Raw genomic sequence first — 26,419 nt, 5'->3', positions numbered from 1 at the left:
TCCTTGCTTGTCATAAGAATTTCCAGTGAAATGTACAGGATTTTCCAATGGGAGCTGCCATATGGCAACACTGTTTCAATATAGTGTTCACGGGCTATCGGTTGTAGGCCATGACAAATGTAGTGTAGGAGTGAAACAACACAGTGGAACATGTAGATAAAGTTCTGTGTGCATATACACACTACCGTATTTAGTCATGTATAATGCACACTTTTTTCCAAAATTTTTGCCCCCAAAAACTGTGGTGCGTATTATGCATGGAATAATTCAGACAGCCAACATGAAACCGTACAGGGTCATTCCATGATTTTGTGGCACTTGCATTGATTTTTCATGTTTACAGAAGCCTATCATATTATATATCGTTGTAAAGCTTGAATCCTGCAGTTTCTGAATATGGAAACCGTATTCCATACAAGATAACGACACTAATGTGAAATGCGGTTGGAATAAGTTCATCAAAAAATGAAGAAACGTTCTGATTTTTATGATACTTTGGATGAAAGAAAACATAAGGAAAAATATAATAGAAATTAAAATGTATTACTGGCCAAATAATATGACATACATGGAGTGTGTAAATTCCTTAATGGAAGAAATCTTGTGCTGCTAACTGCTATTTGGAAGGTCCTGAATGTGCCTCCTATAAATGTTACATGTCATGGAAAGAGAAAGTATATATTTTGAAAAAGAAGGAATGAGCAATTGAATAGGTATGACGTCATTCACTCTTGATCAGCATAGCAACAGATTTACAAGCTTCAACTAAGAAAGCCATTTTTTGAAACTGGATTGTACTGCGCATTATATACGAGATATAATTTTTTGTCACTTTTACCTATCCAAAACCAGAGTGCGCATTATACACGCACGCGCACTATACAAGCATAAATACGGTATGTAGGCACATTTAGGAGATGTGGGCAGGCATGTATCTAGAAATATATTTCAGGGGGGGATCTGAACCAAGTGTCTCATAATAATAATAATAATAATAATAATAATAATAATGTTTAAATTAAAATAATTATAATTTATTTTAAATTAATTAAAATATTCAAATTAATTAATGTTATATTTGCATTACATGATTAGGTAAAAAGACACTATAAGGATAGTGATATAACAGGCATGTATTCATTATCTAGCTTACGTATAGTTAAGGTCAGCAAACTTTGTGAAAACAACTGCCTGGCAAGAAATTAATAGAAATAGATAAAGAATTTAATATTTATTGAATATCAAAAGAGGATATTAGATCCAGTTGACGAACAGTAACGTTCCTGGTAATATTTTATGCATATTATTGTTAGTAGTAATAAATCTTCTTTGGTAGCCCTACCGTCATTCAAAGTCGTACAATCCCAATATTATCCTTACCAGAAATAAATAGCCCGATTAAACAAGTATATTTTCATTATTTAATTTTAGGACTTCGACCCCCCCCCCTAAATAAATCCTTCGATGTAGGGTAGGGCCCCATATCTTCTTGATCTTGGCCATTTTGGAGGTGATGTAACCAGCACCATGCTCTGGCTGCCTCCTTCTCAGGATTGCCTGCCCTTCCCTCAGGTATCAACTTATTTGAGGCTGGGTGAACCCCAGAGCTGCTTTATGCAGGGTCAATCACCCACTCCAGAAATCCAACCTGGGTCTCCCAAGCAGCCAGATGCTCTACCAACTAGACCACAGCAGCTCCAGTAAAACATGTGCATATCATGAAAACTTCACCAAACACATGGGCACTTCAGCCTGTGTAAGTGCCAGACAGAAAACAAAATATCTGGTCATTTGATGTCATAGGGCAATTTTGTACGTGAAAGGGAATTTAACAACTAAAGATGATCTCAAAGAAATTTGATACATCAAAGACATTCAATTTTTGTACTGTGTGATTTTTCCCCAAAACATCCAGTAGCTCCTATTGGAAAACCCTATAGCATTAAATTAAACTCCATCTGGGAAAGAACCGAACAATCCCAGACTACTGAAAAGGCAAGTTTTCTTATAAGCACAATTTTTGTTTTTTAAACTTTACATAAGGGCTGTAACAGTGAATGCAAAAGTAGTAGAAAGGAAAAATTTGTCTGAATAGTACTGTGCCATGCCATCATGTGGGGGCATGAAGGTACATTCTCAATACGTCTCCATAGTGAAGGTGATGTGATCAACATCATGCTGTGGCCACATATAATGGAGCCCAAGAGCAAGTTATGCATGGACATTCAAAAATTTCCACCTTGAGAATCAAACTCGGGTCTCCTCATGGCAGTCAGGCACTCTACCAACCAGACCAGCACAGCTCTTACACAAAAGTTTTACGAACAGTTTTTATTTGTACTTTTGTAAAATTAAGGTATTTCAAATATGTATTATTATTATTATTTAAAAATAAGACTTACCTGACACTGTTTCATAGTCTAGGTTTAGTGCATGTACTAAAATTCTTCACTGCCCATGTCACCACTTTTTTCACTAGAACAATTTACTAAAGTACACACAAAACGTGCTTAAGTATCAACTTACCTTAATCAAAGGAAATAAACAGGTACACAGATACTGAATTAAGCACATTCTGCATGTATCTTACAGCATCTAAAGTCATGTAACATGAAAACAATTTACAAACTGTACCTATAGCAGAAGGGTAAAAAAAAAGTTTTCATCTGGAACAGGGTGAGGGTGTAAGGGGGTAAATTTACCACCAAAATTATCATAAATTGAGCCAGAGAAAAATTGTTGGGGACTTAAGGGTGTGTGAAAACCATCACTGATCCTTGGTTTGTTTGATTTGGAGTTTTAAGTCTACTTTATGCACAGTAAGGCTAATCGGGACTGGGCCTACAGTTTAAAGTGGGATCCGAACCCCTATGTGCCTCCACCATGTATCAAATCCACTGAATCCTTGGGATGGGTGCAGTAACTGAAGACGTAAGCAATGTTACTTGCTGTTGTGCACTCAAGGTTAAATGAATTTCAATGATCTTTGGATTTCCAAATGACAATGTGAGTCACCTCAGGCCCATTTTGCAAATCGTATTAGGAATGGGACGGATCATTTGGTAATTTATTTGCATGGGCTGTAACATTACTGATAATTTTAGTGATTCAATATTTCTATAAATAGCCAGTACATAATTTAGTGCAAAATTTTGCCATTCTGTTATTTTTATGAACAAAAGCATTTTTTGAAATGCCTTCATTTTGTAAATACTGTATGCAGTTTTTATTTCAAGGGAAAGCCATTCCAATCAATGCATTAATTAATGAGCTTCTTCCAGGAACATTGCAATTTTATATAGGCATTGCCAAAACTTCTCATATCAGCCCATTCCTAATGAATATTATATGTACAGTGGTTTGCATAAGTATCACCATGCAAATTGTCTGCCATCATGTTTATTCTCTTTGTTTTACACAATGACAGCTTCGAGAATTGAAATAAATGCCAAACAACCTGGTGACAACTTCTGTACCAGTATACGCAATAAATCAGTCTTGACAAATACACAGGTTATGAATGAAGGAAAAATAAATATGACAGTAAAAAACTTTTACATCACGTGCCAGCAACATTTCTTAAAAACAATAAAAAATACACAAACAGCACGATAAAAAACACTAGAAGTTCTTCCAAGCTTTCGATTTCATTTCGGAATCATCATCAGGGCTGGTCGAGAGATGACAGAAAGGACGCGGCACTACTTGCTGTTGTGCATGTTGTGACGAAGATATCATGGAGAATTTGATTAATACTTGTACGTCCCACTGTACACACACACACTGCAGAATTGCTTTTCAGTAACATAAAAAATAAGCACCACCTAATTAATAAACAAAATATTTGACACCAGTAATTATTATTTAATCTAAACAGGTATGAAAGAGTAGGAACAATGCAGAAATAACAAAGAAACACATTTTGTTTGTTTTCTATTTTAAAAAAATACAAACTTAAATATACTTAACATTTTGTCTCGGTCTCCCCCTTTTTTTAAAAAAAACATATCCTGAAAATATCTGACATCTTCCTCTGTACAGGTTTAACAAGTAAACTCTTTATTTCCACTTCTAGTCAGGATTTTGAAGAGCTTTCTCCACTGTTTCGCAGACGAGTCTAGCTCTATTTTTGGCCCTTGAAATGCAATCCTGAAGTTGTTCTTCAGAAAGAGGACTTCCACCTTATTGAAATAAAAATTACATGCAAAATCAACATATACCTACACATACAAATACATACATCACTTATAATACAAAATAATTAGAAGCCTGAGATGATTCTGGATCCAAAAGCATTCCAGGATTGTGCAATGCAATAACTGGAAGTTATATACAAGGGTTGATCAAATGAAAAGGTACGAAACGTCATAACAACGGAATCGTTTATATAATACCGATGCCGCGATGGAAGAACGTAGCGTGATATGTAGGGGTGTGATTGGAGTAGCCACGCAGCATCAGAGCATGCAGGGGAACGTGCATGCGCAGGAGAGAGCAGAGGCTCCGATACAGAGCGCCGTCCAAGTGACACGGCAGTGCATGTTCGGACAGGATGGCGTTAACATCGGCAAATTCGACTGTTGAGGAGCAGCGAGGCGTTATCCGTTTTCTGACAACGGAAGGTGTTAAACCGGCCGATATTCATCGCCGGATGGTGAACGTTTACGAGGAAGACGAACGACCGGGGCTGCTCACGGAGGGTGTGGTTCTGCTCCATGATAACGCACGTCCACACGTCTCCAGGGTCACACATGCAGAACTGGCCAGGTTCAAGTGGGAGCAGCTAGACCATCCGCCCTACAGTCCGGACTTATCCCCCTGTGACTTCCATGTGTTTGGTCCCCTGAAAAAGCATCTCAAAGGAAAGCGCTTCACCTCGGACGATGAACTCAAGGACGCTGTGAAGGACTGGGTCGCGTCATGGCCAAAGGAATTCTGGGGAAAAGGAATCATTCGGCTCGTTCATCAATGGAATCAATGTGCTCAGGCCTATGGAGGATACTTTGAATAAAGTATTCATTTACACCGACAGTGTCGTTTGTACCTTTTCATTTGATCAACCCTTGTAAAATGCACAGTATCCTCGACCTTCTCTAACGTCTTGAGAAAGTGAAATGTTTTGCATCCTTCATGAAGATTATGTTGTTTATGAACATTTTCAGTTGTTTTTAGCTCACGAAAATGCATTATTGTGAAGTAAACGTTTAATTTACATTTTAAAATAAAATAAATTTCTGCCTTGGTCAGCATATAGAGTTTTTCATTGCATGGAAACAAGGCTTAATGGTGTTATAATGTGAAGTAAAGTATTTCTGTTACCTTAGCATGAAGGCTTCGCACAAGTGAATATGGCACCCAACTCTACATTCTGCAACAGCAGCCTTCCGATTCATAAATGTATTACAAAATAAAGTAAATCAAACACGAAGAAATGAAAACTTAGAAAACCAAAATAAAAGTGAAATTATCGTTAGAAGAGCTGATAGCACATTTCGACATTTTTGTTCAATTAGGAGTGATGTTTGATGATGTGATCTTTTGCATGTATTCTTTAGCAATTTGAATGTGCATTCAACCGGTTTTTATTAATAGAAAGTGACGAAAGTACTCAAGAGATGGCAGGCAGGTTTTTACTTACACAGGCCATTCTTTGGGATCAAATATCTCTGTTATTTGCACACTGGAACCAATTTTATATTACATAAACCATTGAAATATGTAGATTAAAGAAAAAATCAACATATTTCTCAAGCGGGCATGGTAGTCAATTGCCCCAAATGCACGATTTTAACCATGATTGTCAACCTTTTAATATATGTCATATGAAATGAAAAACTTAATATGCTGACCAAGGCAGAAATTTATTTTATTTTAAAACAAACTATACGTTATGTATATGTAATCTACGAACATTAAACAGCAAAACTCCAGTAACTAGTTAAATTTAGGGTGGAGCCAATGCTGATGTATTATAAAGCGTCAGATACTTTTCCGAAATCCTGTTATCTGGTGGGATTCACTAAAATATCACATGACAGTTTAGCAAAATCTAAATATCCTGGGAATTATGCAAAATGTGCACATAATGTTTATATTTGTTTTACGTTGCTTTTCTGCCACTTTTGACAAACCATGATGCTGAGGATGAGTGGTGATTTGGTGAATTTGATAAAGGAGAAGAGGCACTCACAACCCATGCCCAGATTGAGATTCAAACTTTGGTGGCGAGATCGCAAGTTGGCAACTTAATTGGCTACTGATATTATGCTCATCTGATTTAAAATAGAGACCATTTTATTCAGAAAAAAAGTTCTTACTTGTTCATGTTACCACAGTTGTGAAAATGAAAAAAAAATATCTTCTGTGGTATTTACTAGGCAGCTTTCAGATGAAAATATTAAAATTTCCCCCTAACTTTTATAGCTTATTTTGGCAGATGTGTGTAAAAGTTAATATAATGGAATGTAATGGAAGAACACTAATCTGGTAGATCGATAAGTAGTCTCCGCTTTTAGTATATAATAATAATAATAAAATAAAACGGAATAACACTTTAGTAGTTTATACTAGCTACTATTACAAAAAAAGAACCAGCAGTAATAATAATTGTTGTTGTGATTATTATTTCTACTAATCAAGTTTTGTCAATGGCCTCCCCCCGCCAAAAAAAATAATTCTGGCTGTGCCCATGAAAATAGGTCAGTCCGAGACACCTAAGTGGCAAGCAACACGTGCAGCTTGTGAAGTCTCTCTGGTAAGAAAGGTTGCATTTATTTCTGAAGGTTCGTTTGCAAGTTGCCGCTTTACACTTACTGAGAAAACTGTAATATATCTCTTCTTAACTCTTGATGACATGTCAGCATTCCTTGTGCTTCTGCTTCACGAAGACATAAAAGAGGAATTTGCAGGACTTGACTTCTTTGCAAGCACACATAATAAGGAAACAGGGTGGATAATAATAATCATGATTTTTAATTTTAAAAAAAATTGATTATTTCTTTAATTTAAATAGGATTTTTTAAATTTAAAAAAACGTACACTTAAAATTGCTTGTATGGTTCCTGGCACCATACATATAGATATATGTTGTTTACAGAAAGGCTTTTTCTGGTAAATGACCCTGTAAAATATTTGAACAGCTTGATCAAATTAACAAATTATTTGTAAATATACATTTTTCTGTTTCTGGTATATGTGAATTTACTATGTAAATGTTTGTTGAGCATGTTAATGAAACTACGTAAGTCTCCATACAAATGATGAAAACTATGACTAATGTTTATTTTTCCTTTTCAGGCAGGTGAAACAATAAAAAACGAGATGCTACTAACGAAGAAAGAACGGATTGACATAATTCTGTTGGCTGGGAGTGGTACCACCAGCCATGTAGCACGTACATTCAATGCAACCCACAGAATTCCGATAACCCATGACACAGTGGCACCTGCATTACCCTCTATTCATCTGTTGCTGTCTTTGGTCTTCCAGGCCTGCTTTCGTTGGCGACGGAACCTGTCCTTCTGAATTTCTTGATAAGTTTGGCCACGGTGTCATGGGTTGTCTGCGTTCTGCAGGTTGCATTGAATGTACGTGCTACATGACAGGTGGTACCACTCCCAGCCAATGATGTCAATCTGTTCTTCCTTCATCAGTGGCATATTTTTCATTGGTTCACCTGCCTCAAAAGGAAAAATAAACATTAGTCACCGTTTTCACCATTTGTATGGAGACCTATGACTCACCTTGTATAATAATTTCAGTAACTTTTCTTCTATTCAAAATGTAACATTCTGGATGTACTATATAATTGTTACTTAAAATATTTTTTTAGTCTTTGTAGCTGAATTTTGACAATTTTTTTAATGATAGTTTGCAAAATATCAGTTGTAATGTTTATTTACAGTTTAATGATAATGACACTATTTACTGTTTAATATGTATATTGTATATTATTCTACACAAAATGTACACTATTTTTGCCTATAAAAATTACTGAATTTTAAATCAAGATAAATTTAAGGGTGTTTACGGTATACATTTTACATTTCCTTTCCTATGAGCTTCGCCCCATCTGTACATATATTTTGTTTCCTTTCTTAGAGCCTAATAAACACCATGCAATGATTACGAGATTAATGTACTTTCATGAAAAGTAATTCTGATACCTACAAAATCCTTATGTACATTATTCTGTAAATTATTTTTTCAAGCTATTTAAATCAATCCACCACGTAGGGAACTTGGAGCGTTTACAAACAAAACAACTCACCTGGTTTGTGCACAGAACACAGTTTCTCTCCTTTGACTACTATAGTTACAATCCCTGTAGAAAGGTTTTCTTCATCGTGTGTAGGATCAGCAATAAGAATTTCACTAAAAAGAAAATACAACTTGGAAAGATCTTGTGTATAAATTTTAACTCCTCACAAGTTATTCTTTAACAATTCACAGTATCAATATACACCTGTGAAAGGCTAAAGTTTCTTTATATTCGTAGCACAAACATGGTTAGAATTAGTTTCTTGAATACAAAATACTTCTGTGTTAAAGCATTATTCAAGTATTAAAAATGTTTGTATCACAAATATAGTTAAAATCAACATAAATAAACAAACTAGCTATGATCCAGAATTTTCAGGACTGATTGATTGAGTTAGTGTTATGCACAGTAAGGCGAATCGGGACTGGGCCTACAGTTTAAAGTGGAATCCGAACCACTATGTGCCTCCACCAGGTATCGAACCAGGGACCCCTTGATTACAAGGCGACGACGCTACCACTGTGCCAGCAGGGAGGCCAATTTTCAGGACTGATACTGCCATTTGGACAGCTGTTGGCAGAATGATGCATTTCTTATGAGTCAGTGTGTAAAATTCCATGCAAGAAGATCAATATACTGACTGCTTAAACTCTGAAATTATGCAAAATGCTTCTAAATTGTGCTAGGATTTATTATTAATTTTTTTCGGATAACTGCAGTTTTAAGTTCAATTATGCATATACTTTTCGACTTTCGAACTTGCGTTACTTATCATTCACTACAGTTACGTGATATTGTTGATTGTTAATTCTTCCACAAAATTGTGTAGAATGGCTCAACAAACGAAATGAGTTCAGCATAGAACTTGTAACGGTTTGAGAATACTGTTTGTTCACTCCCAACCTTCTATCGATTTTCTGCCATAAAATCTCCTCGCGAACAAAATTGACAGGATAAAGAAAAGATAGAGGATGGATCGTGGCATGGTTGTAAAAAAGCTTGCTTTGTATACATACTCCCGTTTTTTTAATAAGTGCGCTGGTGAAGTATAAATGAGATTTGGACGTAATTTTATTTATATTTCCTTAAAACATATTCCTTTCAATTCAATTTCCATCTCCCAGACACTCGCGTTTGCAGATTATGCTAGATTTTACAATTATACCAAAAGCAGGATGCTAGGTGCCAACGAAGATCAAACTGTGCTAGAGTTAGTACCATTTTGACGGGGTTGGCACCACTGATTGAGGAACCCCTCGATCCGTCCTCGCTGGATGCTTTAAAACGGCAACCTTCCCCCTGCTCCTTTTCCACTCCTCACCCATCTGTTTGTAATGATACCAGCGAGGTTCCTCAGGCGGGACAGCAAAGCGTGCGTGTCCATCGTCTTTGGCATTGGGGCTGGAACGAGCGGCACCAGTCAACTCTTGACAGCAGCTAACCTAGTCAATTGTACATACATTGCACTCATAATTTTATAATGCGCATTATTATTAAACTTCCTCACTTCCTACATGGAGGAATCGCCCCTGATTCTGACTGCTGAAGGATTATCACTAGTAATGAGAGCTGAGAGCTGGGTGAGTCCAAACTCACCAAGACCAAAAAGGCAAGACAGGTGAAAATCAAACCCAGAGCATGCTCATCATTTCTGGGACATGAAGGGATTGTGCACAAAGATGGAGATGAACTCCAACAAGACAAACTGTCAATTCCACCTAGTACTGTGTTGAAAAACGTGCAAAGACATCACCCAAACTTTGGCGACAAATGAACTTGCTTTTGTATCATCACACTTCCTTATTCACGAGGCACTTTTTGACCAATCAACTCGACTTGCCTGGCTTGCTCCTCTCTTAACCTTTCTTGTTACTCTAACTGAAGATTAACTTGATAGGCCCCTGGTTTGACATGACTGACACGATGCAAGCAGTAATGCAGGCAGTGCTGGCCCCTCCTCAGAACAACACTTCCATAATGAATTTAAAAATGGCAGCCAGTAAGCTTGAGATGAGATTTTGACCAGTTGGTAGCACCAGTCCTGAAACTTTTGGATACAACCCTGTACATACAAAGCCTGCATTTACTTCACAATCTCTGGGGTTTTGCTATGTAACTGATTACTGTCTTCCTTTAAATTTCAATACATGCCCCAACATTGTTTCACGTATAAACAACCATACTTCAATGATTATGCCCACCACCTAGTAATTTGAAGTTTCTGGGTTGAATGTTATACAGTACATTTTTATAAGATTCAATGTATAGACTGGGTTGCTCCACATAGATTCAAACCCGGGACACCTTGCTTGACAGCATTATCAGACCTGTGTGCAGAAAAGAAGCAGCATGGTATGATTGATTGATTTGTTGTTTTAAATCCAATTTATGCACAGGAAGGCTAATTGGGACTGGACCTACAGTTTAAAGTGGGATCCGAACCACTATGTGCCTCCACTGGGTATCGAACCCGGGACCCCTTGATTACAAGGTGACGACGCTAGTGCTCAGTATGGGGACATGTACAGAATTTGATTTACACAGAAAGTGTATGTGAAACATTATGATAGCAGAAATACACAATTAGAACTTGGATAATTCCAACATATGCTTAATGTTTTTGTGCATATAACATTGGGATGCAGCTGACTAAAAGGCTTCTGGGAAATAGGATGGGGTGGGGAGGGTAGACTGGACCGGACATAGTAGTATGTATGTACACCATACTCATTATGAACAGACAAAACACTGAAAATGCTGTAGGTTTCCAAACATGGTAAGGCATTTCAGAAGCGGTTTCTAAGAACATGGAGGAAAATGAAAACACCTTGTAGCCTGAAAAACAAATTTTTTCAACCAAAGTCATAAAAATTGAAGACTGAAAAATAATTTTTTGTACCTTACATAATAGATTCATGCATAGGAATGTAATTAATAAATAGTAAAATTCATGAAAGTAGTCTTAACCCCTCAGGCCGGTTCAACGTACACGTGTACGGACCCGCATAGTGCTTCTAGAGGCGGTTCGACGTACACGTGTACGTCCCGTGTAATAGTGACGAAATTATGCATATTCTGCCATCTGTTGTTTTCCCACATGAACGAAAATGCTTGTAACTCAAGAGTAGACTGCAATGTGCTGCCATAGGTTGGTTTTCCTTCCAATTACATGAAATTATGTAAGATTGCATCACTTTATCACGAAAAAAAAGCTGAGAAATGGCGTCGCACAAGCGGGTGAAGGGCATCGAAGCGGACAAAATTTGTGCGCTTTTAGAGGAAAGTGACAGTGAAGGTTCAATTTTTTCATTTCTATCTACAAGTGAAAGTGAAGTAAACTATGTAGAACAGGAAGTAGATAGTGTCAGTGATCAGCGGCGGCTGCTTAATACGTGCTACCGTGCTATAGCACGTTGCTAAATTTGTTAAAATGAAAAGAAGAAAAAAGCAAATCTCACAAATGCAAGAAGTTTAATGAAGCCCTAAAGTGAATTGAATCTTCTCATGTTAAGAGCCTCAACATTTAACAGCGGCGCCACGTATTTCCCTCGCGCTGTTGGGGCTAGAAGGAATACCTCACCGTGCTAGAATCTCAACAGCACGTTTTCGCCCCTTTTTCATCCCTCCGTGCAATGAATACTGTACACCCCCACTCCTCGATTCGTACGGGGGATAGGGTCTCGGCTCGAGTAAAATCGTCTGCTAGCGTGCTACAGGCAGACTCAGCACGGTAAGTGTGCCATCTCAGGATAAGAAGAAAGTCTACGACAACCTATTGCCTCTGTCAGAACAACGTTTATTAATGTCACTTTCAAACGTTCTCTCATTATAAGTGTAGACTTATGCAATGTTTGTAACATGTCATATACATTAGCAGCACCTGCAAAAAGTTGGAACGCGAATTGACACTACCCCTTAGCCTTTTATCTATTTCGGTGGTAAGTTTTAAAGATTGCAACTCTGAAACTACAGTCCGTGCCTTTTTTGCTTCCGAAAGTGGATTCTGCTATGTAATTTATGTTTAGGAAATTTTAATTTTATATTTTATCTAAATTATCTGTTTTTAAATGCTAGAAATATATTTCCTTATGCTTATGTAGCACTTCAATCGTCCAGAAACAAACCTTCAGAGTACCGTTTTTTTCCACGGCTTCCAGACCCAAAAATTTTCCGCGCAGTTCATTGTGTTAAAATCGCGTGGCGCGTGAAGTACTGGTCATTGTTGTGAAGGATTAGCTTTTTGTTGTTGTTAGAAGTGAAAGTGAGTGTGTGTGTGTTAGTGTACCATGAATTCGGTGGATTCTTTGTTGCAGCGACCTTTCTATTCAAGAACACTTGAAGAAAAGTTGGAAATAAAAGCGCTAGGACGGCCGTTGCCAGATTTGGATCTATCGCAAAATGCAAAGGGAGGTAAGAACGCTACATATAAAAGGCGATTTAATAGAAAACTGTACGATAGTGAACCATGGCTTTGTGGGTGTCAAATTCGAAATGCATTATTCTGTTTTCCTGTCCGTACTGTACGAACGAGATGACTTCCGTTCTGTAGAAGGAGCCATCCCTCTTTTGAACGTGATTCTAAAGAATAATTTGGAAAATACATTTTCCCAAATTACCATTTTACTAAGAATTGTAGCCACAACGCCGATGACAACTGCCGAATCTGAACGATGCTTCTCTTATCTGAAAAGAATCAAGTCTTTTCTAAGAAATACAATGGCCCAGGACCGCTTGACTGCCCTTGCTATGCTATCAATTGAGAAGAGGCTGGTGACAAATATGAGTGACTTCAACGCTGAGGTGATAGAAAAATTTTGCTCAAGGAAGAACAGAAGAATGGAATTAACCTTCAGGCGATAGGTGAGTAAATGCATGGAAGCTTTCTTATTTTATTTTCTTTGTTGATGAGTAAAACAAAACATTTTTCACTGTCAATTCTGCACTTTGTATGTATGTACTCTTTTGCGACGCTTTTCTATCTATTTTGTTTAATCGCGACGATTAGGATGAGAGATGATATGATGAAATTAATGAAGGGGCATTCACAAATAATACCCATACCCGGGCTGAGATTCCAACCCGTAACTTCGATGGCGAGATCGAAAGTCGACCACTTAACGTTCGCGGTCATTATAAGTACATGAAAAAAAGCATCAGTTGTAGCACGCATCTTTGAAAAGTCACGAGCCACCGCTGTCAGTGATAGTGAAAGCGAATTAGATGGCATTACATCCTCACCTGTTGCGTCATTGAATGTAACCTGGAACTGGAAAGAAGTTGACGACTCTTTCAAAGCAAATAAACTTGCGTTTTGTGGATTGTGCGGTCCCCAAAAGGCAGTCAATAATGTCCTTGATGCCTTTTTGTTATTATTTGACAAAGAAGTTGTAGAACTCATTGTCAGAGAAACTAACTTATATGCCGACATTTATATTCAACCATGAACACTGAAACCACGTTCACGAATTCGCAAATGGCAACCAGTTACCATGGAAGAAATATATCTTGTTATGCTTATGGGTATAGTTGAAAAGTATTTATTGGTGTTCAGATTGTGAAGTAGGACTGTGTTTCAAAGCATGTTTTAAACTGAACCACACAACGTTGGACTTCTAAACTAACAAGAACACAAGACAGAAGGAGTACTTTGTAAGCGCAACATGTAAGATTTTATTTTTATTATTATTTTTGTTATTATATCATAAATGTCATTATTTATACATTTTTGTGTAGTGTGAAGTTTGGTTTACAAGTCCTGAAAATTTCATTGTAATTGAGCAAATGGTTTTTAAGATATGTTCAATTTTGTGACATTATGAGAAAATTGCTGTTTTGGTGATTTAAAATTACCGCCTCTCGCAGCGGCTGATGGGTATTTAACTCCCGGCTTGAAGGGTTAATCATATCTGCTTACCCACCATATTCCGGGACATTAATGTGTCCCGAAGAAACTTTCGGAACACTGGGACAAATGACACCATTCCAGGACTGTCCAGGAAAATTCAAGACATAGCAATCATATTCTTGGCACATTAGATTTCAAAGCAACAAAAACAATTTGAACACTTCCAAAGAATTTGCAACGTTCACTGATTTTTTATGAAATATACTTAAATAATGTTAATGCTGGCTGACAAAACTTTAGTTTATAATACTTACTCATCAAATATTGCAAATGTTGTGGATACTGGCATATTGTGTACATTCAATGGCTTCCTTTCTTCATCATTAACTTCAATGGTTTCTTTTTCAGCATCATATTCAACACGAGGTAAGGTTACTGAAAGAAACAACATATTCATTATGAGTTGAGACTTGTTTGTGGTGGACAACAGGTAAAAATTTTGGTACAAAACCGTAAGCACATTTCGGGTTCGAAAGTGTTACTTAGAATGATGTTTCAGTGTAATAATTCTGAATAAAAATCTTGCATTTATGTATTACACAAAATAAAATTTCCAATTTTAATAGTACATTCATATCTTTCATGATGAAAAGTTCTGGGTAATTCCCTGCAAATACACTAAAGGAAATAAAAAGCCTGTCTCGGAGATAAACCCACGGTACACTAATAATCTTTGAACACCTAACAAGTTTATTTGAATATTTTTAGTGCTTCAAAATTTAATATTCTAAAAGTACTACCAAGATAGTCAGTCACCTTATGTTTTGTAAATATGTAATTACCAAATAAAATTGTTTTTGAATGAAATTTATGGACCGATAAATTACCTCATATGGTTCCTTATGTTAGTAACACTAACACACATCATTTTTTTAAAAAAAAAATGCAGATCATCATTCCCATTTGTGTCATTGCTACAACTAACAAGCTTTTTATTCCTCAACATACACTTCTTCAACATAGTCATAATGGATAACACATTTCAGATGAACTTCTAATTTATTTATTTACTTAATGATTACTTGTTTCAAATGTCCATCATAAGCAAAGCAGAGAAGCGAATATTTCATACCCTAGATGTCTAATTATTTACTGCCTATTTTTTCGCATGTATTTTTTTTTTGACACAACCAGAAAAATTTGGGTGACCAACTTTCGGCCATGAATTTAAAAGAGATTTCCAACTTTCGTCATTGAATCTATGGGAGATTTAGTTGCAACAAATTTTGCTCATTTTTTGCAATGCGGCACCACCCCAGCAAATGTTTCTAGAATGGATATTAAATATGAAAATCAAAATAGAGAATAAAAATTTACAAGTTTGCATGTTTCTTAGTCCTAACCCATATGCAGTTGTCCACTATGTCCACTATGACATCACTTCTGCCCACCAAAGATCAAACGTGCAAGATCTTGCAGTTGACTTGAAGTTTTGTATGGCTTGCCGAACTCTGAATGAGTTAAATTTCACGATCTTGGTTGTAAATCTACAGGGTGAGTCAAAAGTCAGATTACATAGGGATTTATAGTATGTCTTCAATGTGTGCACCCTGAACATCAATGCATTTGTGCATGCGACATTTCCAGTTCTCCAGAACCTCTTGCAGAATGTTCGGCATAAACATGTCTGCATATTGCAAAATGTGTTCCTTCGGATGCTGGATGTTCTGAATCTTAACTGAGTAGACGATCACCTTTAAATGACACCAGAGGACAAAATCTATTGGTCCGGAGACCGAGGTGGCCACTCAATGGGATCACGGCGATCGATCCATGCACCAGGAAACTGGACATCCAACCATTCACAGACAATTAACGAGACAAGGAAAACTTGCTATGTAACCTGACTTTTGACTCATCCTGTAGAATGTCAATACAGGAGCCAGGAGGATAAAAAAAAAGCTCTAATACAAGAGAGTTGGTCACCCTAAGGAAAACCAAAGTAAGTGCAATACACATTTATTATTAAATATTTGTGGAGCGTTAAATGGATAAAATAAAATTAAAAAAAATATTAAAAAAATCACATACCTGATTTTAAGGCTGCAACAAGTGCCATTACACTAGCATCCAAAATGCTTCCATCGTAATCTAGACACATGATATCACAGTACAAAACCCAGGCCAACTTATCAGGTGCAATGCACAGTTCCTTGTTATCAATGCAACCTGAATTTGAGAGAACATCCGCCAGGAACTGACTGGAAACTTGTGCTTGGTCGCCGGGTGGTCCTGGCTTAAATTTTGACGAGCACAATGGTGTCAGGTCAACATTTGGAATGACATATCCCAAATTGGGTTCTTCTGGTTTGGGAGTTGCTAATTCCTGTCATAAAAGACAACAGTGTCAAAACCTGCAGCATTCTTTACTATCAATTTGAAATTACATAAAAAAAAGGACACATGAAGCAAAATTATAATTTTGAAATCCACTTTTCATGAGGAGCTAATCAAACCTGGGCCTACAGTCTTACAGGAATAAACACCATCATAAGCCCATCGGACAAAAGAATGGACCCCTCTAGGTGAACACTTAATGGATATGTTCACACTGCCAGTATCCACTATGCGTGGCACTCGCTGCAGCTGAAAAGCGAATCATGAGGTTCGTGGCCCACAGTGGCAGTCATGGTTCCTGACAAGCATGAGTTTCCTGTGTGCAGGATTGGTCTGAAGAAATACATTAGTGAGTGGCAAAAAGGGATCATTGCATTTGGGCATTTAAAAGGACACAGTGTACAGGAGGTGGTGGAATTAGCTGGTGTGTCACACATTACAGCGAAACATGTTTATAGGCAGTGGAAGCAACCGCAGTCGACAAGAAACCGGCATGCGAACAGTGGTAGAAAAAAAAAAGTTCTCACAAACAGAGACCGCCGACGAGTGTCATGTCTTGTGTCAACCAACCATTTTGCAACAAGCCAACAATTGCTGCAACTTGTCAATGATGGGCCACATGCCTCAATTTCAGAATGTACACTGCAAAGGGAACTCTACACCATGGACATCTGGAGTAGAGTACCCCGGAAGAGACCAATGCTCACAAAAAAGCATGCCTGCAATGTGCTAAACACCACAAAACCTGAACAGTAGATGACTGAAAATGGGTCATCTGCCTCTACAGTAATGATGCCCAACATAGAGTGCATCGCCAACCTCATAAGCCTTCCATGAGGACGGTGTCCAAGATGTGGTACAAGCAGGTGTTGGTTCGGTTACATTCTGGGGGTGCTTTACATTATCAGAATTGGGTCCTTTGGTTGAAGTTAGTATTCACTTAAACCAGCATGGCTACATTTGATTTCTAGATGAACAGGTGTCGACGTTTGTCCAACATCTCACCAATAATCCAACTGTGGACACACCAATTTTTCATGATGATGACTGTCACGTGCATAGGGCCAAAACTGTCACTGTGTGATACGACAAGCATGCGGAGGAGCTAACCCATCTTCCCTGGCCAGAAAGTCCCCCAGATCTCAATTCTATTGAAAATCTGTGGGACCACTTGGAACAATGGACCAAGCCGAGAAATAGATACAACCTTGGAGAACTTCGTGACCAGTTAATGACCGAGTGGTTTGCACTCAATGTGACCCATAAATGGGGGTGAAACATCATGACGTATTCTGTTCCTTTCGTCTGCTTTGCGATGCTAGTGACATCTATGGAAGATTTTGAGGAACTATTTGTCTTCATCTTTGCCTTCTGTTTCAATTTTCTAAACTAGATGGCAGGCCTAGGCAACAGGCAGTGACTCCAACCACAATATAAAATCCCTGATCCTAGTTAAATGGAGCATCATAATTAACAAAGCGTCTTTTCCGTTCCACGTTTTGAGTTTAAACCCACTTTATGCATAGATAGGCTAATCGAGACTGGCCCTGTAGGTTAAAGTGGGATCTGAAAGTGTGTATGCTCGAAGTGGAGAGCGATGTGTGTGTGTGTGGGGGGGGGGGTTTACCCTGTATAGGAATATTTACGCAAAGCATCCACCATTTGTCACTATTTTAATACATATGAACATCCCATAGATAGCTCGACCAGACACCAATAGCGAAAGTAGAAAATGTTAGCTAGAGGATGTTTGTTCGAAGATTGGAGTTGGTGGGAAATGCAGGTTCGACCAGGACTCGAACCTGGGTCTCTGGTATACTTGCTAACCGGTCTGGCTTTGCCAGAATTTTTGTTGCCCCTGGTTCGCCATACTTTTGTGTGTACCAAAATCTTAATGAACTGGGGGATGTTTTACAAAAATTTTGCTAGCTGGGGGGATACTATTCCCCCTGCATCCCTCTCACTTCGAGCAATGGCCAAATCTAAAAATGTACACTTCGTGCTCCCAACGGGTATCAAACCCAACACATCTTCATTACATTACCACTACACCATCGAGGAGGCGCATCATTCCAATCATTGATATTTGCTGATTGTACATAATATAAAGCTTATATTACGTAGCACTTGATATGGATATTTAACGGATTTACCATCCAGTGCTTTGCTCATTTTCTGCGGGGAGAGATTGCAACACTGGGTTAACGCACGAGTTTGAATTTGAAATGACCATCCCGGCCGGGTTCGCTCCGTCAGTTCAACAAGGTTGGTGACGCATGTTGCACAGAGTCTGCTTTGTTTTGGAACTCGTAAGCAATTGCAATGAGTGTGTACTGTTTAGTGCACACTTGTTATCGTAATCTACACCTGCAAAGAAGTTTCTTCTTATGTCTGCATTGAAGGGAAGATTATAGTCAGTAAGTTATTTAAAAGCTGTATAGGAGAACAACACAACACTTTTGAATTTGAAATAAAATGGAGTACCTCTCTAGCCCACCCCTCCCCCTCAACCCCCTTTGTCAGACCTGAGGCCTGCCATCTAGCGTGAGCATTGAGAAACAAGTAGTTCCTTGAAATCTTGGCTAGATACCACTAGCGTCACCAGTGCCGAAAGCCACAGAATTTAACATTAAGTTAACACGTCTCCTTTAGTGGTTTGTCTATGGACCCATATCCACAGACTTGTAGAGTCCATGCCATGGCGAATTGCTGCTGTCATTCACTTCAAGGAAGGGCCAATCAACTATTACGTACGACTTCCTTCGAGGGTCTACTTTTTTGTCCGGTGTGCTAATATTGAATCAGAAATCCATAGTCTCAACCATTAGGGTTAACACAACACACTACAAAGCTCTGGGTCCTACTCTTGAATCCTAGGTAAGACATGGAATGTGTCAGTGTGTTTATCCCAGGGATGGCCACATTTCGATCCTGAAATACTTGTATTTCCTGACTGCAGCCTGCTGCTACTTCATTTCAAGTAGCTCCTCAATTGTCCTCATGACACTGTCAATGCAAAAATTTTGTGGGGTTCCCACCAGGAAAAAAAAGGGGGACTGCTTGCAACAAAGACGGAAGCGCTAACCATTTGGCTATGCAGGAGCTCAAAGTAAAATTTTAAAAATAATAAAAAATAGACATTAGCCACTAGGATTATGAAAAACATGCATAATTTAATAAGTAAAAATAAAAAAGGAATATATGCGAAATCATAAATACAATAAGTATGTACTTACAGCCTTCACACCACAACATACAGTAGAATTCCCAATTTTCACAAGAGCCGAACCATCTGCTGTGGTAATTGATTTCACATTAATTGCTACCGATCTAAATTTCATTAATCCTCTTCCATCTGGTCTTACTTCATGAGCCTAAGGGATCATAAAAAAACATATGTATATATACAGTAGTGGCATTAATTCTGGACACTCTTAGTAAAATGTTATTTTTTTAAAAATCTCAAATGTAAAAACTATATTCTGTATAGAAATATTAAACAAGTTTAAATGACATCGTTCAGTAATTTCAATAATTGCCAGAGCTAGGAATTTTAGGTGCAAAAATTTGCCAATAAAGGTGCAAAAAAGGTGCCAATTTTTGTACAAAAAAGGTGCTAAAATAGGTGCTAATTTGCAGATGTAAAATTTATTGTGAGCAGTGCACACATATATGATTCAACTTGTCTGGATAAACATATAGAGTATTCTCTGGTTTTAAATCGTTTAATATAACTAAGCAAAGAAAATTCTCTGATACATTAGAAAGTGACATAAAGGAAAACATGCTTCTTCATACTTGCTTAGAATTAGTCATCTAGAAAACTGTTAAAATAGATTGCATTCAAAATTTCTATGTTCTGAGTGAGGCTACATCTGAGGTCACTAAGCAGATACTCGTAAGTTGAAAAAGAACGTTCAACGTCAACAGACACAAGTGGTGCGTATTTTCTTTTCAACCGGTAATCCACATCCTTGTTGCGACTTCTTGAACATCAGGGTTTTTGGCTAAACTTTGTTCTACCTTCTCTTTCCCGACCCCTTGCAGCTCTCGTTGAACATCCATCAAAACAGCCCACTGTTCTTCCTTTTCAGGACACTGATCCTCCAGTTTTGTGATTGCAGTAGTAAGGAAAGAAAAGTCATGTACAATATAGAGTTCATCTTGTAATTCCTGTTTAAGTGCAAGTTTCTTGGCTTTTTTAAAAGCTAAGGAATCACTAGGCAAAGCATCTAAAAATTTCGATATTGTATGGAAATGATTGCAAATAAACACTGCAGCTTTTAACCATGTACCCCCTCTAGTGAGGATGGGAGAGGGTGGTAGTGGAACTTTCGTAATTTCTACGTACTTCTGTATTCTAGAAGGAGCCTTTTTCAGTATTTTCATAATGCTAGAAACAAATTCGTTCATCTTTAAGAGCTTTACAAACTCGATGCAAAGCATGAACAATGCAGGTCACACGTTTTAAGTTAGGATACATATTCTGCAGATGAGAAAATGCAGCTAACATGTAAGATGCTTGGTCTGTAAGAACTAACCACACACTATCATATTTTAAGCCCTCCAGCCACAATACAAAACATGCATCATTGAAACTTTGCATTACACTTGCATTATCTGTTTTGCCAAGAAAATAAGTTTTTAAAAGCAAGTGTTTCTTTCACATGATGTCCATTGAGAGGTGCTACTAAAAAGTTCAAAACGTACCTGTTTTGCCTATCTGTGGTTTCATCTAGTATGAAATAGACTGGATGGTCAGCTACTACTTGCCTGATCTGCGAGATTTTAGCTTCATAAAGAGGTTGAAGGTAAGATTTCCTTAAGGTGCTCTCATCTGGAACTGACTTTCCAGTATATTTTTGCAAATATGATTTCATGACAGGATTGTTAAGTTTCGAAAGAGGTATTCCACACGCTATAAATATCCTTGCTATCTCACTGAAAAATTCATTTGTATTTCTGGAACTCGAAGATGCAAGCACCTCATTAATGGATTGCTGTCGCTTCCCACTTTACCATCTCGTAGTTCTTTATTCCTGACGTGCTTCCCACTTTGTAGATGCTGCACAACCCGAGTGCGTTGGTGTTTGTCATCAACAGCAATAGAATATCACACACATCACACCTCAGAACAGATCCATCACTCTGAATGCAGTCACCGCTAAACTGTTTAACAATGTCCTGCAGTTTCCCAACATTTACCTTATGTTTTGGCATGGTGAACAAGCAAATCCGATGCTTCAATCAGTCGATCACAGACTGCAGTTACCTTGCTCGCTGAGACGGGAGAAGGAAACGAAAACAAAACAGCTTTCCTACAACAATTCGTAAACAATACAGCATAGGACAAAAAGAGCACAACTTCTAGCAATTGTAACGCGTTATTGTTGTCACTGTTTAAAGCCCGCACGCTTACTACATTAATGTCCAAGAACTGAAGAAAGCCGATTCATTGTTGTGCGGTAAACAAGAATTGTGTGCCAAGAAACCGCGCCTCGAATGTGGGTGGGGTTAAACAGCGTGCGAGTTGTATTAAAAAAAATGACAAAGATGCAAACAGAGCGAAAAGGTGCAAAATGTTCTGAGATTGTGAAAAAGGTGGAAAAGGTTCTGAGATTGTGAAAAAGGTGCAAAAAGGTGCAACCGAAACACCATGAGTAGCGTTCAATAAGTGCTTATTTTGGGGATGAGTCACTTTTTTTACCCATTTTCACCCCAAAAAATTGAAGGTGCAGCACCTAAAATTCCTAGCTCTGATAATTGCATCTGAGTGCAGCATTGTAGTCTGATTATTATTGTTATTTATAACCAACAGAACGCTTGTGTGCGATTGTTGTATAGGAGGTCAACTGTGAGCATCATTCAGTAACTTCAAGAATTGCATCTTACTGCAGCATTGTTGTCTGATTATTGGCATTATCTGCACTGTACTGTGGGCCAAGTGTGAGCTTCATTGAAAAGTGTTACTGAAATTGCAAATAAAGGCTCCTAAAACAAAAAAAACAAGCTGATTGGTCACCAAGTAGAAGGAGTAAGACAGTAACATTTCGTGATGAAGGCTATTCTTATGAAGAAATAGTGAAAAGGTTGGGTAATGGTATTACAAAGTGAGGTGTTAGAAAAGTTTGCAAGCGGTATGAAGCAACTGGGAGCACAAAAACTGCTCCAAGAAGTGGCAGGAAACCAAAACTAACTTCTCAACACTGTCGTAGAATCTGCCGCCTTTCTCTACAAGATCGCCGGCGTACCGCAAAAGATGTTAATGCCATCTGAGAACTTACGGTGTAAAGAAACTTTGCGAAAATGGTTTATGAGCGAGGGTCACAAGAAGCAAGCCTTATCTCAACCAAAAGCAGAGAAATAAGCGTGTGGAGTGGGCGTTACCACACAGGGAGTGGACACAAGAAGATTGGGGTAAAGTCATTTGGAGCGATGAAAGCAAAATCAGCATCTTTGGAAGTGATGGCATGAGGTTTATGCGTCGCAGAACAGGTGAAGACATGCTACCTGAGTGCACCACCGCCACTATGAAGCATCCAGTCAAAGTCATGGTGTGGGGAAGCATGGCAAGGCATGGTGTCGGGTGTCTAGCAGTGTTAGAGGGCAACATTAATGCCAAAAAAATACCAAGAACAGGTCTTAGAGGTAAAAGTGCTACCCACCATTCGTGATTTGTTTGGGGATGACGTTCAGCGGTGCATCTTTCAGCAGGACACCTTCCGCTGTACATGACATGACATTTCGTCGAATATAACAGATGGATAATTTGTTTATAAATGTTCGTAAAATTATGAGAAATTCAAAAACATATTCTGAAAAATCATTTTCAAAAATAACATTGAAAAATCATTAAAAAGGAGTGCCATTATTTGCAATTTCAGTAACACTTTTCAACCCACTTGTATGTACAGCACCTAAAAGATGTTCACTTCACAAAAGTCAGTTACCAACTGCTGTAAACAATGAAGCTCACACTTGGCCCACAGTACAGTGCAGAAAATACCAATAATCAGATAACAATGCTACAGTAAGATGCAATTCTTGAAGTTACTGAATGATGCTCAGTTGACCTCCTATACAACAATCGCACACAAGCGTTCTGTTGGTTATAAATAACAATAAGAATCAGATTACAATGCTGCACTCAGATGCAATTATCGAAGTTACTCAACAATGTCATTTAAACTTGTTTAATATTTCTACACTACAATAAATATATCAGAGAATTGTAAGATATACGAGGTGTGACACAAAAAACGGATTGATTGCATAAGTGAAAAACAAAAAGGAGTTGGCAACAACAGTTTTGGTGACTTCATGCAACCCCTAGTCTATCTGTGCTGCAAGTTTGGACTCACCTGTCTCAACAGTTGGGAGTATTGCATCATTGAGTGAACACCTGCAACAGTGTACTGCCGAAAAAATGTCGTGTGAAAAGTGAACAAAGAATCAACATCAAATTCCTTGTGAAACTTAAGAAATCGGCAACAGAAACATTCAAAATGTTAAGTGAGGCTTATGGGGATGATACTTTGTATAGGACAGGCGTTTTTGAATGGCATAAACTGTTTTCGGAGGGAAGGGACAGTGTGGATGACAATGAACGTACAGGGTGCCCATGAACTGCGATTACGGAACAAAACATTGCAAGAGTTTGTGAAGTGATACGAGGTGACCGAAGATAGAGTGTTCGTGCAGTGGCCGAGTTAGTTAACTTGGATAGGGAAGCTGTTCGATGCTTTTTAACAGAGGAATGGAACATGCGGAAGATTTGTGCTAAGGTTGTACCAAAAGTTTTGTCAGATGACCAAAAACTGTGTTGTAAAGACTTGAGTGAGGACATGTTACAATGCCTTAGAAAAGAGTCAAGTTAGTTGAAATCTGTTGTTACTTGTGATGAGATATGGATTTTTACCTATGACCCTGAAAGTAAGTTTCAAAAGGAATCTGATGTTGATTCTTTGTGCACTTTTCACACTAGACGTTTTTTCGGCAGAACACGGTTGCAATGACGCAATACTCTCAACTGGCGAAACCGGGTGAGTCCAAACTTGCAGCACAGATAGACTAGGGGTGTAGCATGACGTCACCAAAACTGTAGTTACCAACTCCTTTCTGTTTTTCACTTATGCAATCAATCTGTTTTTTTTTTTTTTGTCACCTCGTATGAGGTACCTGGGTCCTTCCTTTTTCGATAAACTCTCCAAAATTGAAGATTTTGAGAAACAAATCTTGACTCTCTGTGGCCCCAAATAGAGGACAGAGGGAAAACCTTAAATTTGCAACAGAGACTCAATATGATATTAAAATTTGGTGAACGTGCTTCTCCGAATAAGAAATATATTGAAGATTACATTTATCCAAAATCAACCCCTTTACAATACTGAATAAAACACATATGGAATTGGTAAGTGAAGAAATTGCAAGATATAAGGCATATATAAATACATTTGAAACATAGACTTTTTAAAGTTTACATATTACATATGAAGCTACGCATAAAGGTAGAAACATCAATTTTCCTAAAACATCGCTCTGAAGCTCGCAAGTTGAACACTCATTCATACCACATTCCACCGGATGCAGAGCCAGGCAACAAGAATTTTCCACTCGGCTCTGCGCAGTCAGCAAGGCAACGGCCCTCGCCAGCGATGAGTGCACATCCACTGTAAATTTCTATCTGCATCCAGGGATACCCCAGGTGTACAGCTGGAGGTGCAAAGTCCTACCATCCCAGAAACCTGAAGCCGAGGGCCAGATCTACAGCAAGGGGTGAGTAGTGTTCAACAACACATGCTCCCAACAAACCTTCATCAGCTCCCTTTAGGGTAGAGGTGGTTAGATAAGTCAAAACTAAAGACCTACCTTATTTATCTGAGCTACATCCCTGCGTGACTTGATCCCGTACCATACCCGACGTCACGCTACAATAGTTACCAGCCGAATAGCAATAAACAAAATGAAAGAGCATCTATTTCTGAAGAAAATGAATTTTGGGTTTCATAAACATCTGAAAATGGTAAAATCACCTCATGTGACAATCAAAAATGTCCGACAAATCTACACATATGCCCGAAATGTTGATTTTAAACACTTGAAGGATATAGAAATAAGTTATTAAATTATTAATATTTTTTAAAAATTACGATGCAACATGGGTTGTTTGAAATGATGTGGAATTACCCTACTTTAAGTAGTTCTTCACCACTACACACACACGTGCATGCGAGCAAGCATGCATGTACAAAATGTTACCAGTAATATATTTGATGCTCTACAGGTTCCCTGACAAGCAGCAGTCAGAAACAGTGTTGCCAGTGTAACATATTTTACAAAAAAATTATGGAACATGGGAGGACATTTTTTAAAAAAATTCTCCGCAGTTACACACAGAAATATTGCAAAGTCTGATTGCACCTGCTGCAAGTAAGAAAATAATTTCTGAAAAAAAAAAGGGTCAAAAAGCATTTTTTTCATATTTTACTAAGAATTTTCTACATAACATTAGAAGTTAGTGCAGACATGGAATTGCAAATAGTTAGTTCAGTTCCCATATTATATTATCCAAGCAAAACTCATGTCCTGTTTGTTGTTCTTCACTTTAAAAAAAAAATGAACTTTGAAATTTTTTTGGTATTTTCGTATTTTGATTCTTAATTTTAGAATTGAAGAGGGTTTCATAAATATGTTCCTTAATAAGGTTTTGGAAGTACTTTGAACAAATTTCAAATAAAGGAAACCTTAAGTCTCTACCAATTTTGGTTTTTGATTTATAGTGGTTTGAACATTGCATTATTTTCCTTGCGTGAATGTTTTTTATCAAATAGTGTCTTTCTTCGTGAGCTTGTAACATTGTAACAAACCAACAGAAAAGAAAAATATTTTATTTTTGGACATCTATCATGTGGTCCTTT

The 26,419-nt window shown here is 37.9% G+C and overlaps 1 protein-coding gene across 1 annotated transcript in view; it reads right to left on the bottom strand.

Moving 5' to 3' along the window:
* Window positions 1–3,747: 3,747 nt before the first annotated feature.
* The window catches only part of LOC145994242 (exosome complex component RRP43-like), a 35,468-nt gene continuing 12,796 nt past the window's right edge, over window positions 3,748–26,419 (bottom strand). Inside the window, exons 3-7 of the mRNA XM_083130344.1 lie at window positions 19,739–19,876; window positions 16,197–16,491; window positions 14,420–14,540; window positions 8,270–8,373; window positions 3,748–4,181 (exon numbers count right to left, since the gene is read on the bottom strand). Of these exons, the coding sequence (XP_082986470.1) occupies window positions 4,072–4,181; window positions 8,270–8,373; window positions 14,420–14,540; window positions 16,197–16,491; window positions 19,739–19,876 (768 nt within the window). The 3' untranslated portion in view covers window positions 3,748–4,071. The remainder of the gene's footprint in view (window positions 4,182–8,269; window positions 8,374–14,419; window positions 14,541–16,196; window positions 16,492–19,738; window positions 19,877–26,419) is intronic.

This window comes from Lepisma saccharinum, chromosome 10 (genome assembly GCF_977018435.1).
Source record: "Lepisma saccharinum chromosome 10, izLepSacc3.1, whole genome shotgun sequence".
NCBI lineage: Eukaryota > Metazoa > Arthropoda > Insecta > Zygentoma > Lepismatidae > Lepisma > Lepisma saccharinum.
This window is presented reverse-complemented; position numbering and strand designations above follow the sequence as displayed.